The 15,978-nt window shown below is 43.5% G+C and overlaps 1 protein-coding gene across 1 annotated transcript in view; it reads left to right on the top strand.

The window, feature by feature from the left end:
- MAP3K9 (mitogen-activated protein kinase kinase kinase 9) overlaps positions 1-15,978 on the top strand; it is an 88,385-nt gene that overhangs the window by 14,137 nt on the left and 58,270 nt on the right. The window contains exon 2 of the mRNA XM_068251937.1: positions 14,789-15,202. Within this exon, the coding sequence (XP_068108038.1) occupies positions 14,789-15,202 (414 nt within the window). The remainder of the gene's footprint in view (positions 1-14,788; positions 15,203-15,978) is intronic.

Raw genomic sequence — 15,978 nt, 5'->3', positions numbered from 1 at the left:
ACATAGATAAAGGAGACATTGAAATTGAAGTCTATAAACTGCTTGTTCTGTGTCTGCGTCTAGGTTCCCTTGAGTCCCCCTCCTGCATTGCCGGTATATCTGTGAAAGAAGTTCTTGTATGTGGTCAATAATCATCACGTCTACTGCAGCAGAATTGCAGAAGACAGCTGAATTGTGGCTGCCGGGTATAACCAATTTACTCGTTCAAAAGCTCCCGTAGACCCGCGGTCTGCTAGAGCAATTCGGTAATTACTTAGTACTCCCGAATCACAGAAATGCTGCCATTTTCTCCAATACCCACAGCGAGATTTGGTTCCCATTTCCTTGTATAGCGATCGCCCCAGGTCAGTTGCTAAATTGCTGCAGCTGCTGTGCAACCATCCCCATAGGGTTCCATTGGTGTAGCGTTTTTGCAATCGCTCACGATTGGCAAGCACTGTAAAAAGAGATGCTGGTGGGACCCCTGGCTTAAAGGGAACCTAAACTGAGAAGGATATGTTTTTTTTTTCCTTTTAAAATAATGCCGGTTGCCTGACTCTCCTGCTGATACCGTGTTTTTAACACTTTCATTCACAGCCCCTGAACAAGCATGCAGATCAGGTGCTCTGACTGAAGTCAGACTGGATTAGCTACATGCAGGTTTCAGGTGTGTGATTCAGCAACTGCTGCAATCAAAAAGATCAGCAGGACTGACAAGTAACTGGTATTGTTTAAAAGGAAACATCCATATCCCTCTCAGTTTAGGTTCGCTTTAAGGGATTAAGAAAAAGTCAACAGAAGCAAATGATTTTGGTGTACAATTAATCAAACCGCAATTCTTGCGCCTGATTTTGGTCAACTATTTGTCTGCAATTAGTCTTTGAAGGACAACTGAAGTGAAAGGGATATGTAGGCTGCAATATTTATTTCCTTTTAAACAATACCAGTTGCCTGGCAGCCCTGCTGGTCTATCCTGTAACAAGCATGCAAAAGCACTGATCTGCATATGCTTGTTCAGGGTCTATGGCGAAAAGTATTAGAGGCAGAGGATTAGCAGGATAGCCAGGCAACTGGTGTAGCTTAAAAGGAAATAAATCTGGCAGCCTCCATATCCCTCTCACTTTTGTCCTTCAAGAGGTTCTGTATCAGCAGCAGCAGACAAAATATATGCATGCAGTATTATTCTAAGCAATCAATCTAAACTGAGAAATAACTGGAGAAAAAAAATAAAGGGCTTGGTATCCTGTTCTCCAACGATCTTATGGAAGGGTGTTGATTTTCAAAGGCTTCTATATGACTGTATGTAGACTAAATGTGCATATATACACATCCAGTCTTGATTGACCACTTTTACCACTTCCATGTGATACCAGACCTCACCTTCACAATCTCTTCTGTAGTATTCACAATCTGTTGGCCATCATACTGTATGGATGTGGTAAAATTGGCCAATCAAAAATAGATTTAAAGTAATCCTGTGACCGCAAAATAAAAAGATTTTATACTCGCCCGGGGCTTCCTTCAGCCCCATGAGCACCGATATGTCCCTCGCCGTCCTCCTGAGTTCCTCCGTTCGGTTGAAATCAGCCCAGGTAATCTGGCTCAGTTGCGCCAGTCGACTCTTCTGCGCATGTGTGACCCCTCTGCACATGTGCAGAAGAGCCGACTGGTTCAACTAACCCAGATTACCGGGGCTGATTGCAGCCAAATGGAGGCACTCGCAACTTCAGAACTCAAATCTCTGCTGTGGTGAAATCATCCTATTTTCACCTGAAGAACATTGCAAAAATCAAGCACCTCATACCCCCAGAAGATCTGCCAACCTTAGTCCACGCCTTCATCACATCCCGACTGGACTACTGCAATGCTCTCTACACTGGCCTTCCAAAAAAGGTCTTGTACCGACTACAGCTGATACAGAATACTGCTGCCAGACTGCTAACCAACCAACCTCATCACTGCCACATAACGCCAGTCCTGCACTCCCTTCACTGGCTACCTATAGAATGGAGGGTCCTATTCAAGATCGGCCTACTGACATTTAAATCCCTGAATAATTTAGGCCCTAGATACATGAAAGATATGTTGCAGCTGCATAGCAATCCCCGCATTCTCAGATCAACAGGTTCCAATAATCTAGTCATACCCAGAGTCCACTTGGAAACTTTTGGTTCCAGAGCCTTCTGTCATGCTGCCCCTATGTTTTGGAACTCCTTACCTCAACAGATCAGGACAGCTCCATCCCTGGACGTGTTTAAATCCAGACTGAAAACCCACCTGTTCAGTTTGGCATTTGCAGAAATATAACTTTTGTTGTGTGAATACTTCATCCTACTAATTACTGAATCTGAGAGAGCCTAAGCGCTTTGAGTCCTATGGGAGAAAAGCGCTATAGAAATGTTATTGTATTGTATTATTGTATTGTATCGATAATCGTGGGGATGGAGGAAGCCTTGCGTAAGTATAAAATTCTTTTATTTTGCCGTCACAGGTACACTGTAAGGCTAGGCATAGCGTCCTAATTTTTTAAACAATCTATTACCTTATGACTGAAGTTCCTGTCCTGCTTGCAAGATTAATGCCTGTTTTCACAGTGCGACGTAAAAGTCGCATGTTAGAAAATGTTTCAACGCAGACTAACGCACAGCAATACTGCGACATTCACAGTGCACACGTTGCATCTGTGTGTAACGTGTAACGTTATTAGAAGGTGCTGCATGCTGTGCGTTTAGCAATGAATCTGCTGCATTATTTGTGTTGCACATGCTCAGTAACGTTTTTTTTTCTTTTAAATGTAACGTATGCGCCGTTTTCGTTCAATCATTGTGCGACGAAAACGGCGCACCAAGAGACGCGTAAAGTAAATGTCCAAGTTAAAGTCTATATGCGTTGCGTTAGGGCCACGTTGTGCGACCTTAACGTCGCACTGAAACGCAACGTCCTACTGTGATTGAGGCTTTACTCTCTGTTGTCAACATTGCTGCTACAACTCAAGAGTCTGAGGCTATGGACCAATAGAGATTATGCTTTCTAGTAATCTAGAAAGCACTTTTCTATTGAAAGGCTATGAGGGTGAGCACACAGCAATGTTTCGGTTGTGGGCTGATCACAAATATTCTGCACTGCAGCACTTTTGCGATTGATCCAAAGCGATTGCATTCAAGCCAATAGGGGCCAGATTGCGAGCGCTCCAGAATCAGGTCAGAAATCACGGCACCTCAGTCCATCACCAATCCTGTGTGGCTCCGTAAGTCTGCCACTCACTACTGTGCAATCGTCAGCCCGATGGCGCGTGTCCTCGATTGCCCTCCCATAGCCGGGAGCGCTATCCACATGCGCGCTACGTGAAGACTCGTGCACATGCACTAGGTGCATCTGGCCATGGGAGCGCTGCTGGACCTGCTTGGCAGACTCGTGAGATTTTTTACAGAGGAATGGAAGAGAACAGCAGTGAATGGGAGGAGCGGAGGGCATGAATCTTCTTGCCCATACTTGGCTGTACCCAGCCTTTATACAGCGCAGTTCTCCTCGGGTATCCTTTAACATTAGCAGCATAATAATAATTCCAATATTTGTACAGCACTTTTCTCTTGTCTGCCTCAAAGTGCTTGTGAGGCAGCCACTAGGGCGCACTCAGGCAGTAGCAGTGTTAGGAGTCTTGCCCAAGCACTCCTACTGAATAGGAAGTGCTGAGATTTGAACCCAAGTCTCCTGTGTCAGAGGCAGAGCCCTTAACAAGCACATTATCCCAGGGCTGTGGAGTCGGAGTCGTGGAGTCGGGCAATTTTGGGTGCCTGGAGTCTGAGTCGGGAAAAAATGCTCCGACTCCTAATTAATTTGTAACTGTAATTAAAATAGAAAATATGATAAAATGTTCTATTTCTCAGATAATAGTCATTAAAAATAATGTATATATACAGTAATAGCTGTGCTTAGTCCACAAAAATGAAATAACCCAATCAAAATTAGTTACTTGTGCTGCTTCAATAAAGCAGTCCCTGTATTTTTAAGGTCAGATATACATATCTGATTGTGACTGTATATATGATGTGTACACAGGAATCTCTTATATATACTAAATAACATCTATGCTCTAAGAATAAAGCCTGATGTGTAGCTGTGTCACTAATAGAGATGGTCAATGAGATGGAAATAATTCTGCACTGATGCTGATTTATGCAAATGTATGCACTCTCTTTGCTGATGAAATCAAATAATTTGATATGTTGTTAAAATTTGGTTTGGTGACTACAAATTAAAGGGTACCTGAGACGGATGAAAGTTTTATACATACCTGGGGCTTCATCCAGCCCCCTTCAGGCTAATCAGTCCCTCGCTGTCCACCACCCGGATCTTCTGCTATGAGTCCTGGTAATTCAGCCAGTCAGTGCTGTCCGGCCGCATGCCGCTCCCACAGCCAGGAACATTCTGCACCTGCGCAATAGTGCTGCACAGGTGTAGTATGCTCCTGGGGGCGGAGTGTGTGCATGCGCACTATGCCCGACTGGCTCAAGTACCTGGACTCATAGCAGAAGATCCAAGTGGTGGAGGAGGACAACGAGGGACACATTATCCTGAAGGCGGCTGGAGGAAGCCCCAGGTATGTATAAAACTTTAATTTCATCTGTCTCAGGTTTACTTTGTTACACAGTAGTACTATACTCTACATATGCACTCCCCACAGAGCTGCAGGGAATCCACTGAGAATGCTGTGCACATTGAACACAGAGGTGTTGTCTGTCACCCATAAACCTTGTTCAGATTGTGCATGAAGAATGTGTAATAGAGGAAGAATCTCCTCATTCCCCTGCAGAGTACCTGCACATCATTCTTACATGTACCCACACTTACATTGCCTAGGGCCTGATAGATGTTCTTTGTTCCGGTTTGTACCTTTTACAAGTACTCTTACCAAGGACTAGTTTTAGTCTAAAGGGAATAAATATAGTAGTCTACATATCCTTCTCACATCTTGTAAAATTCCTAAGCGTTGGCAGTTAAGAGACGAATTTCATGTTACATACTTTTAATCAACAACATTGTAATATGCAAATTAGAGGAGTCGGAGGAATCCTAAACTGAGGAGTCGGTGGATTTTTGGACCGACTCCACAGCCCTGCATTATCCAACCACGGCCAAGCATCATGATCAAAAGATGCTTCTGTAATAATTCCAGGTTGCATGCAAATTGTATGCAGAGAGGAATTGAGACAATCAAAGGCACTTGATGCTGGTATTGAAAGGGCCAATTGAAAGTTTCAAACAATTTGCATTAAATATATATGCAAGCAGAAATTATTAGTCTCTCGTGTCGTCTCCAATCAAGATATGCATTGGCAATATTTGGCCCATTTTAAAGCTGCGTGAAATATGCATCAATTTGAAATGACTTGCACCTATTTGACCATTCCTACCCGCTAACCAAGACTAGTAAGCAGGATGAATATAGGTACAGGCATTTTTATTTTTTAATTTTAATTTATTTTTTAGCCAGGCCACTCCCCTACCCAAGACTGTAGTAAAATAAGATTACATCTCTTGGTAAGGCTAAAAATACCTGAATCTAATAGTCAAACGACCACCACTGCACTGTTGTTCTCCCTGGGGCCTAGTGGAATAGCAATGCATTCTGGGAAGAAAGGCATGGTGGTTTGTGGGAGAAGAGCTTGCCCAAGCTGCCACTCAGCCTCCTCTTGTTAGGGTCAGTGAAGTAGAGGGTGATGATGTGGTTCCAACTGCAGGCTAACAGGAAATAACTGACTGTTCAGGGAACATGAAGATTCAGCAATGGTCACATGACCTCAGGGCAGTTTCTAGGCTAAATTGCACCCAGGGCGAGGGTGTAAAAATTTCATCCCCTTCCCCCCCCCCCCCCCATTCCCATTCCCATGGACTAACGAACTCTTACTCTTTAGGGACAGTCACGTAGTCACAGGTCACTAGTAGATCTGTCTAATTACTAGTGACAAGCTGCTCATCCAGGTGGAAGCAGGGACCATGAAAACACGCAGGCAAAGAGAGCCCGGAAAGCATGCAGTACCGCTACAGGACGTCAGGTGTCATCGCATGGTGGTGAGGTGATGATGACTTAACGTCTAACGCAGGCAGCCGCAGGGTGCCCAGGAGGAGTCAAGGAAGGTGATCGTGCTGGTAATCTTCTTTCTTTTTCCATTTGGCTGCACCGCACGTCGCCAGCTCCCTAGTGGTTATGTCCTTCTGCCTGCGCCCTCTTTCTTTTACTTGCTGGTCTGCACTCAGGGCGGTCACCCTGCCCAAGAAACAGCCCTGCATAACCTCCACTATTTACTGCAAAATTAACGTATCTGCAGACTTTGGAACATCTTGTGGGATGGCTATAAAATATATAGCCAATATAAGCCGATTTATAGCCGATATTAAAAAAAACAAAAAAAACACAAAAAGCCTATAAGAACAGGAATACTATCTTAATAAAGGACCACTATGGGGAAAAATTGTGAAATTTAAAATACATGTGTACATATACAGTATAATATCAATATATAAAACATTTGGGTATAGTAATCTAAAAAAAAAAACAGGTCCCAGCCAAGCACCATTATAAGTATATGGGAATAATGCCTGGTATAGTAAACCCTGATATAGTAGAACTTCTGTTATGATACACCTGTTTTTGGCCTGTTCTGTATTCCTTATCCGGCTATAGTGAAAAGTTGGCGGACGCATGCATCGGAGCCCCGCAGGCGCAGTGGCTGGTAACTGGTCATTCGCCGAAAACCAATCTAGCTGTCTGTGGGGAACAGGAGGATCAGTTCAAGACGGCGTGGGCACAGGACGTCTGCAGTGGGTTGGGAGAAGCCCCAGGTAAGTGAAACTTTTTTTTTTTTCTTAGCTCAGTTAAGGTATCCTTTAAGACAATTTCTGAGTAGTTTGGGTCACCCTGAGCTGCTTGGTTACTCTGATATATAAATGGATTCTACTGTACTTATAACTAGTACAGTTCTCCCAGAGTAAAATGCACTAAAAGGGCCCTTTTCCACCAGCGCTGGCCGAATCGTAAAGTCGCAAACCGCTAGTGGAACTACGCCACAATGTGACACTGCCCACTCCATTGCTTGGCAGCATAAGAGCTATTTTACTAGAGCTACAATTACATCTGATGCTTCCAATGGATGTTGGCTACATTTTGTTTGCTATTGGAGGTGAATAAAATGCTTATCTTCATAGTCTTCTGGTGCTGGTCATTTTCTACAATACAAGCAGGAACTGAAGACAGTTGTATTAGAGGCTGGCAGAGCATCACCAGGGATGAAACCCAGCCACTGGTGGTGATGTCTATGCGTTCCAGACTTTAAAAAGTGAAAGTTTGATTTATGATTATTATTCTGGCCCCTTACTTTTGGCCCCTTAACAAGTGGGAGGCACATACAGTATGCAAACTTGTCATCCCTACACCGTTCACCTAATTTGAATGTAAATACCCTCAAATTAAAGCGGACAGTCTGTAGTTAAAGAACAAGTGACACCCATGCTAACCGAGAAATAAAAACACATTTAAGTTGATAAATACTAGTTCTACTTGCATAACAGAGGTATTGCACGTTATGATTCCTGTGAATTTTATAAAGGAAAAGCAGTGAATCCTATTCTAGACAGTTTCCATCTTGGTTACCTTTGACATCCTGACATGATTTCTTCCCTCACTTTCTTTTATCTTCTCTTGCTAATTGTGTATTCGTTATCTGCCCTCCTCCCAGAGTTTTCAGACACTCCCACCAAGGTCTATACTAGGAAGTGCACTGTCTTATGTCATTAGAAGGAGGGGGAAATAAAGGGAAGAGGAGCAGCGCCGGCCCTAGACTTTTTGGCGCCTGAGGCAAATTTAAAAAAAAATTATTGCTGCCGCCCCCCTCCCTCGCCTGGGTCCCCCGTCCTCCGCTCCCCTCCAGCCTAAAATAGATCAGAAGCGCTACTCATAGGAGGCAGTGGGCGGATGCCGCCCCTAGAAATGTGCCGCCTGAGGCAAAAGTTTCACCCCGCCTCATGAGCGGGCCGGCCCTGAAGAGGAGGAATAAATTATAGATTAAAAGACCCCCAGCATGCAACTGTTTGGCAAGTAAAGGGCCAGTTCTCCTTAGCTATGTGATAACTCCAAACCATAACAGCAGAAAAACTTTTGAAAGTTTTGAATGTAGGATTAGCATCTTTATCACTTAAAGGGGCACTACAGCGAAAAACTGTAAAATGTAAAATATGTGCAAACATATACAGATAAGTAGTACACTTTTTTCCAGAGTAAAATGAGCCATAAATTACTTTTCTACTATGTTGCTGTCACTTACAGTAGGTTGCAGAAATCTGACAGAAGCGACAGGTTTTGGATTAGTCCATCTCTTTATAGGGGATTCTCAGGGATATATTTATTTTCAAAAGCACTTAGTGAATGGCAGTTGCTCTGTCCAACTGCCAAAAAAACTGTGTAGGGAGCAGGAAAGCTGGCCAGCATCATTGTTTTAAATCCTTTTTAGGGAATATCTTTATAAAGAATAAAAGCCTTGCTGAGAATCCCGTATGAAGAGATGGACTAGTCCAAAACCTGTCAATGCTGTCAGATTTCTACTGCCTACTGTAAGTGACAGCTTTATAGGAGAAAAGTAATTTATGGCTCATTTTACTCTGGAAAAAATGTACTTCTTATTTGTATATGTTTGCACATATTTAAAATGTTACAGTTTTTCGCTGTAGTGCCCCTTTAATACGCTCAGACCAGTTGCTGTTGAAATTTGATTTTTATGGTGACAATCCTGCTTTAAAGCACTTTATGTGTCGATTCATTTCAAATCCATGGTGGTTGTGTATAGAGCCAAACATGTTAGAATTGTGTCGCTGTCCCAATATTTATGGACTTGACTGTATACTGTAGTTTATTTTACTGTTGAACAAATGTGCATTTTATACTTATAGCCGTCCTTTAAACTTGGTTTTCTAATTTAAAATGTCTTAATATATTCTGTACTGGTTGTATTTTGAATTGCAGTTTGATCACTTGCATCAGTTAGAGCTCTTTCACATCACAGCTTGCGTTGGAGAACGCTCAAAGCATACGTTTTGTTGTATGCGTTTTAATGCGTTTTGATATGCGTTGCACTGCAGTGAGTGTGCGTTTTTAATCCGTTTTCAATGCTTTACAGCACATAGGAAAACGCAGGTAATTTTTTTTCTTTTAGTTTTCAACTTTCTACATTGTTCCTCTGTTGCATTCTGGGACTGATTGCCTGCGTTAACGGATTAAAAACGCGCATAGTGTGCGTTTTACATTGACTAACATTGTAACGCATAAAGCTAGCGTCGGCCAAAAAACTGCGCCTGGGTACAGTGTAACGCAACGCACAAAAAGGCTGCGTTATATGTGAAAGCTAAAATGAAAGTCTATGGACTTTCATTTCACCTTGGGTAACGCAAACTTTACCCTTTGCGTTGAAACGCAGAAAATCTGCCCTAATGTGAAAGAGCCCTTAGAGCTTGCCACAGGAGAGTGCAGCTACCTAATTCTGGACATACTGACACATTGAAAACACACCCTGTTATTGACTTGATTGGCCTCCCATTGTAAACTGCTTCCACACCTTGTTACAACCTCAAGAGGAAACCCCCCCTCCCTCTCCACTGTATGGGGATCCCGCTTCGCTCAGCTATGCATTGTTCCTTATCCCTGCTGAGCCTAAACTTAGCAGAGCTTATGTTCCACTGAGGAGTGGAAGCCTGATGGAATTCTGTCTAGACTGGCTTACTTCAGTGCTTGCTAGAAAAATGTGCTCTGCAGGTTAACTAGCACCATGTAGTGTGCAGATCATGGCAGCTTCTAGGCTAAATTGCTACCAGGGCGAAGGTGTAAAAATTGCGGCCCTCCCCCCCCCCCCCCCCCCCCCCCCCCTACCCCCAGGAACTTGTGAACGTCACACAGCCACTACTTACTAGTGACCAGCCGCTCATCCAGGAGGAAGCAGGGACCAGAAAAACACACAGGGGAACCCCAGAAAGCCGACTACTCCGTGGGCGCTGCACACTGACAGCCTGCAATACCGCTACATGACATCCGGTGTCATCACGCATTGGTGACATGAGTATGACTGGATGTCTGATGCAGGCAGTCCATAGAAGTCAAGGAAGGTTATTGCACTGGTAATCTTTTTCCATTTGGCTGCACCGCGCGTCACCAGCTCCTTAGCGGTTATGTCCTTCTGCCTGTGCCCCCCTTCTTGCCGGTTTGCACCCAGGGTGCAGGTCGCCCTGCCCAAGAAACCCTGGTGCAGATCACTGTATATTGGGATAAGTCCTTGCATGATGTCTGTAGGTTTGTAAAAAGATTAAGACGGTCTTGCTCATGATCTGGCTTCTGTAGTTCCTGTGCAACAGATTTTATGTGTGCACAGTGTACATTAGTTCACACACCAAACAGTTGGAAGCTGGGTCGATAAGCGATAAGTATATGGCAGTGATCTCACTGCCACGATCGCTGGAGATTTGCGGTACAATCGTTTTTTTGTTTTTTATAGAGACATTGCAATTGCAAAGTTACACAAAAGACAGTTGTAACGAGAGGGATATGGAGGCTGCCATATTTACTTTTAAGCAATACCAGTTGCCTGGCTATCCTACTGATCCTCTGCCCCTAATACTTTTAGCCATAGACCCTGAACAAGCATGCAGCAGATAAAATACAATAACATTTTTATAGTGCTTTTCTCCCATAGGACTCAAAGTGCTTAGGCTCTCTTAGATTCAGTAGTTTTTAGTAGGATGAAGTATTCGCACAACAAAAATTATATTTCTTCAAATGCCAAACTGAACAGGTGGGTTTTCAGTCTGGATTTAAACACGTCCAGAGATGGAGCTGTCCTGATCTGCTGAGGTAAGGTGTTTCAGAACGTAGGAGCAGCATGACAGAAACCTCTGGGACCAAAAGTTTTCAGGTGGACTCTGGGTATGACTTGATTAGAACCTGTGGATCTGAGATTGCAGGGATTGCTACACAGCTGTAACATTTCTTTCAAGTATCCAGTGCCCAGATTATGTAGTGATTTAAATGTCAGTAGGCCGATCTTAACAAGGACCCTCCATTTTATAGGTAGCCAGTGAAGGTAGTGCCGGACTGGCGTTATGTGGCAGTGACGGGGTTGGTTGGTTAACAGTCAGGCAGCAGTATTCTGTATTGTCTCTATACGGTACAAGTCCTTTTTTGGGAGGCCAGTGTAGAGAGCATTACAGTAGGGCAGTCGGAATGTAATGAAGGCCATGATCTTCTGGGGGATGAGGTGCTTGATTTTCACGATGTTCTTCAGGTGAAAATTAGGATGATCAGGTGTAAGGCTTCTTTTCCACTTGCAAGCGCAATCGCAAATGTGTTTTCAAAAGCTGCTTTTTCCACTCGACCCGATAGCAACGTTCACTGTCAGGAGTGAAACACAATCACGCCAATAATCGTGCAACACTACAGTTGTGCTCGGGGAAAGATCAAAGAAGGTACATTTTGGCCCCTGGAGGCACCTGATAGTGGCCCCCACTGTGCACCCAAATTTCCTTTCTTTGCGGATTTTATATTGGGGGCCTATGGCAGGGCGGTTTTTTCCAAAAGTGCTCCTGTGCCCTTCATTGCTGCTTCGCAATAGGCCACCTTCATAAATAGGTCTACTTGCATTGCTGTACTGTTATACAGAAATATGTCAAGATTCTTTCCTACATCCTGCTATACTACAAAGAGAGCATCTGTTGCATTGTTGTGTTGCAGCTCAGACTGGGGATATGAAGATATTATATGCATGAGCCCCACTGACCCATCCTGTTGCCTGTATACCAGGTGTGGGGAGAACAGTCGTGATAAAGAACTTCGGGCTGCTTCCTGGAAGCTGTTCTCACTCCTTTTTTTTTTTTTTTTTTTTTTTTTTTTTTTTTCCCTTACTGGAAAAGCAGAAAAAAACTGAACTGCTGTGCCAGCAAATTAAGTACAATACATGTTGGCATTTGAATGAAGTCCTTGCCAGATGTTCTCGAGCAGAGATGCAGTTCAGTTGCTTGAAACTTGTTTTCTGTAATGTTATGCAGATTGTATTTGTATTTTCCCTTGCAGAGTGGGGAAGAAAATAATTAGATTGGCTGACGCATTTCACGCTTTATGGGACATAAGATGCCAATTTCTATTTTTGCTTCTTTTTTCTGAATGCTTGCTTAGAGCACGAAACTAGACCTCAGATTCAGGAAAAACATTGCCAGACATTTTTAATGTAATCTTGGGTGGCTACTCCTGTCTGGTGAGCAGCAACACTTCAGCTCAAGATGGGTCTTCCTGCTTTTGTCTGTTGCTAGAAGTTTTGTTGTTGGTGAATTTCTCTTCCCCCCCCCCCCCCCCCAAAAAAAAGACAGAATGTTCTAGTATTTTTTTGCCTTGTAGTATTTAATTCATCTCTACAGCAGGTGCTTCTGGATTGAACATGTCCACAGGTGTTGAGCACTAATAAATTGCTTCTCAGTTCAGTGAATAAAGGCTACACATTGAGGGCTCGTGTCCACTATTGCGGTGCGGAATCGCCTGGATTCCACCGCTGATGAAATCGCATGCGGATGCAGTTCCCCATGCGATTTTTGCTGCGAATTCGCATAGGTGAGGGTATATGCGATTTTTAACCATGTCATTGCCTGTGATTCGCATGCATTCCACTCTCAGGCGAATTCGTTGGCTCTTTTGTGCGTTTTTTCACCGCTCAAAAAAACGCACATCACCAACGCAACAGTGGAAACAGGCCCATTCACTTGTATACCATGTGCGAATCCGCATGCGTTGGACGCATGCGGATTCGCGATAGTGTAAACGAGCCCTGAACTGCATTTTAATCTGCAATACACAGTCTGACTCTGACCGCTTAAACAAAAGCAGATAGTACAAAAATATCAATTCACATAAACCGAGAGACCTCTAATTAGCGAAATCTATATATAATCTGTATATAATAGTTTCACAACAATTTTCTCCACATACTGCATACTTTACTGTACAAATCTCAGTGTTCTCCCCAGAATTTTTTTCAGTCGGGTGGCATGAAAAAGTAGCCGGGTGGGGCGAGATGAGAATGCAGGACTAGCACAACTCTGCTTACCGCAAAGAAGGTGAGCCGCTGACAGCCGGGCACTCACCAAAACTACCTAAGTGGAGCACCCGGCTAAAAGAGCCTGGGGAGAACAGTGGATCTGATCGAATTATCACATCTGAGGAAAATATTGGGAACTTAAACCAGCCTGACTAATGCAAAGCTCGATGCTGAAACCCATAAGGCTTTTCATGAACCTCTGTGACTAATATAAAGGAATAGCAGTGGAAACTGAGAGGGTCTACATAATAATTCTGCCACACAGTGTAAAACTGTAGCAATGTACAGCTTTACAAATGCAGAACACCTCAGAGCTTCCTGCAAATACAGGAAGTACCTGTAAGAGTCTAGAATGCTGTCAGAATCTGCCTGAGAAGAGCAATTCTGTTATTGTGGAGTGCAGGTACACTCTACTTTGATACATAAATAGTAGCTTGATTTGCCTAGCAAAGCACCTGATTCCACACCCCACAACCTCTCCCTGGCAATTTGTTTATAAACTACTTCTGGGCTAGTGCCTGAGTTTTCACGGACATGAAGGAATGATTTACATATTCACTATCCTAAAGTGATGCTTTTAGAGAAGTAAAGGTGCTTCTACACTTGTCAATTTTACCTTCTGATTGAATCTGCTAGAAATCCATGCCCCAACAAGCACAATAGATTGTTTGATGTACAATGTAGGACAAAAATATCGCAATGCTGTGGTTTGATAGATTTTTAGTAGATTTCATGCTGAAATATATTAAAAATCTGTCTAGTATGTGTGGAAGTATCCTACAAGTGCCACCATAGGGTCATATCAATTCATAGCTTGCACTGGTAGAGGCCAACAAACCTGAATACTGTATGACAGGTGTGCCATAAGCGGGTCAACCTTGATTTTTAGTGCCCCCCCCCCCCCATACAGTTTCTTAGTGTCTAGCTGACCTCCCTCCCAGTTTCCTAGTGTCTAGTGGTCCTCCCTCCCCAATACAATTCCCTGGTGACTAGTGACCCCCCCCCCCCCCATATCTCCCCTTTACATTTCCCTGGTGACTAGTGGTCCTCCCTTCCTCCCTCATACAGTTCCCCAATGTCTAATGTCCCCCATGTGGTTTCATAATTTCAGCGCTTAGCTATATAGACTTCGCGGTCAGTTGCTCACTTGCTAATTATAATGCAAAGTGAGGAAACTACCTGCGGGACAGATTTTTCTCCACGGGCCAGAGTTTTACATGTATTCTCTAGGTTCTGGTTGATCACCAGGGGAATTGGTTCATTTTAAGTCATTGAAAATATACATGAGAGAACTTTTCAGTCATAACTGAGTCACAGTAACAAGCATCCCTAGAGCCTTGTCAGTTTTCTGTCTCCAGGGGTGGAGTCTTCATGTCTACTTCTTGTGACTACAGGTCCTGCCTCCTCCAGACAGACACATAGCTTTTACCCCAATGTAGGGTTTCTGTGAAACCTAGTCTGGCATCTATTTTCTTCCTATGTTGTGTGTCACATGGTCACTTCTGATTGGCTTTTCTGCAGTGTTTCACTGCTTTTCTTTTTGTACACTGTTAATAGTCACATATCATCCTCATAGCTGTTAGAATGTGCCTTGTTCAACTCTGTTTAGTTAGGATTGAAGAACTTTTGTAATTGTAGATCATGTTTTGACTAATGCACCTTTTTTTATTTCCCATCTGCCCATACAGTACAAGAAGTTGACTTTTCCGAGCTGCTTCTGGAGGAGATCATTGGGATTGGTGGTTTTGGGAAGGTTTACCGTGCTATTTGGGGAGATGAGGAAGTAGCTGTGAAAGCAGCCCGACACGATCCAGATGAAGACATCAGCCAGACTATTGAAAACGTCAGGCAGGAGGCTAAGCTCTTTGCTATGCTTGATCACCCTAACATCATCGCACTGAGAGGTGTGTGCTTGAAGGAACCCAACCTGTGTTTGATCATGGAATTTGCCCGAGGAGGATCCCTAAACCGAGTGCTTTCTGGGAAGAAGATCCCACCAGATGTATTGGTGAATTGGGCTGTGCAGATTGCCAGGGGGATGAATTACTTGCATGATGAAGCCATTGTTCCTGTCATTCATCGCGACCTGAAATCTAGCAACAGTAAGTGCCAAGTACCGTAAATACATGTGGAGAAGGAATTGGTAGCACTGTATAAAAGGAACACCAAAAGTCTTGAGTACAAATGGGAGAAAGCATATCTCACAAATCAGTTTTGTTTTAAAGAGGCCCTGAAGTGAATCCAAGTTTATGAAAGAGAGGTGTTTACTAAAAGTGTGGTTTCTGTTTCGTACCTTGTAAAAGTTTACTTTGAAACTGTATTCAAATTCCACATCTTTGATCTGTCTCTGCACCAACTCTCTCCTTACTCCTTCCATCTGGTGAATCATGTTGTCTGCTCTCGTGTGCAGTCTTTTACTCTGAGTCTGGTTCCTCACATGGTTTTGTAAGAAAGAACAGAGGCGCCAAAAGGATAAAAACAGTAATTCAAATGTTTAAAATAGCTTGGGAGGCAGTGGTGGGCTTACCGCCTATATGCAGACACAACAAGCTGTGTATTCAAAATAAAGGACATTTATTGGTACACTCCAGGGGTTAATTGCAACGCGTTTCGCAATTTCATACCCGCTTCATCAGGCAAAATGTGACAGGAGTACACAACTGGGGATGAAAAAGGCATGTAAAATTAATGAGACTATAGGAATAGCAATACTACTAAATAGTATTGCTATTCCTATAGTCTCATTAATTTTACTGGAACACTATAGCTTTCTACACTTGACCCAGCTCACTCCCATACTCCCTCCTTTTCCCCATCCTCTCCTATGGCTTAAAAAACCTCCCCCATGACACCCATAATACACCTCCCCCCCCCCCCC

Source organism: Hyperolius riggenbachi, chromosome 9, assembly GCF_040937935.1.
Source record: "Hyperolius riggenbachi isolate aHypRig1 chromosome 9, aHypRig1.pri, whole genome shotgun sequence".
NCBI classification, from domain to species: domain Eukaryota; kingdom Metazoa; phylum Chordata; class Amphibia; order Anura; family Hyperoliidae; genus Hyperolius; species Hyperolius riggenbachi.
This window is presented reverse-complemented; position numbering and strand designations above follow the sequence as displayed.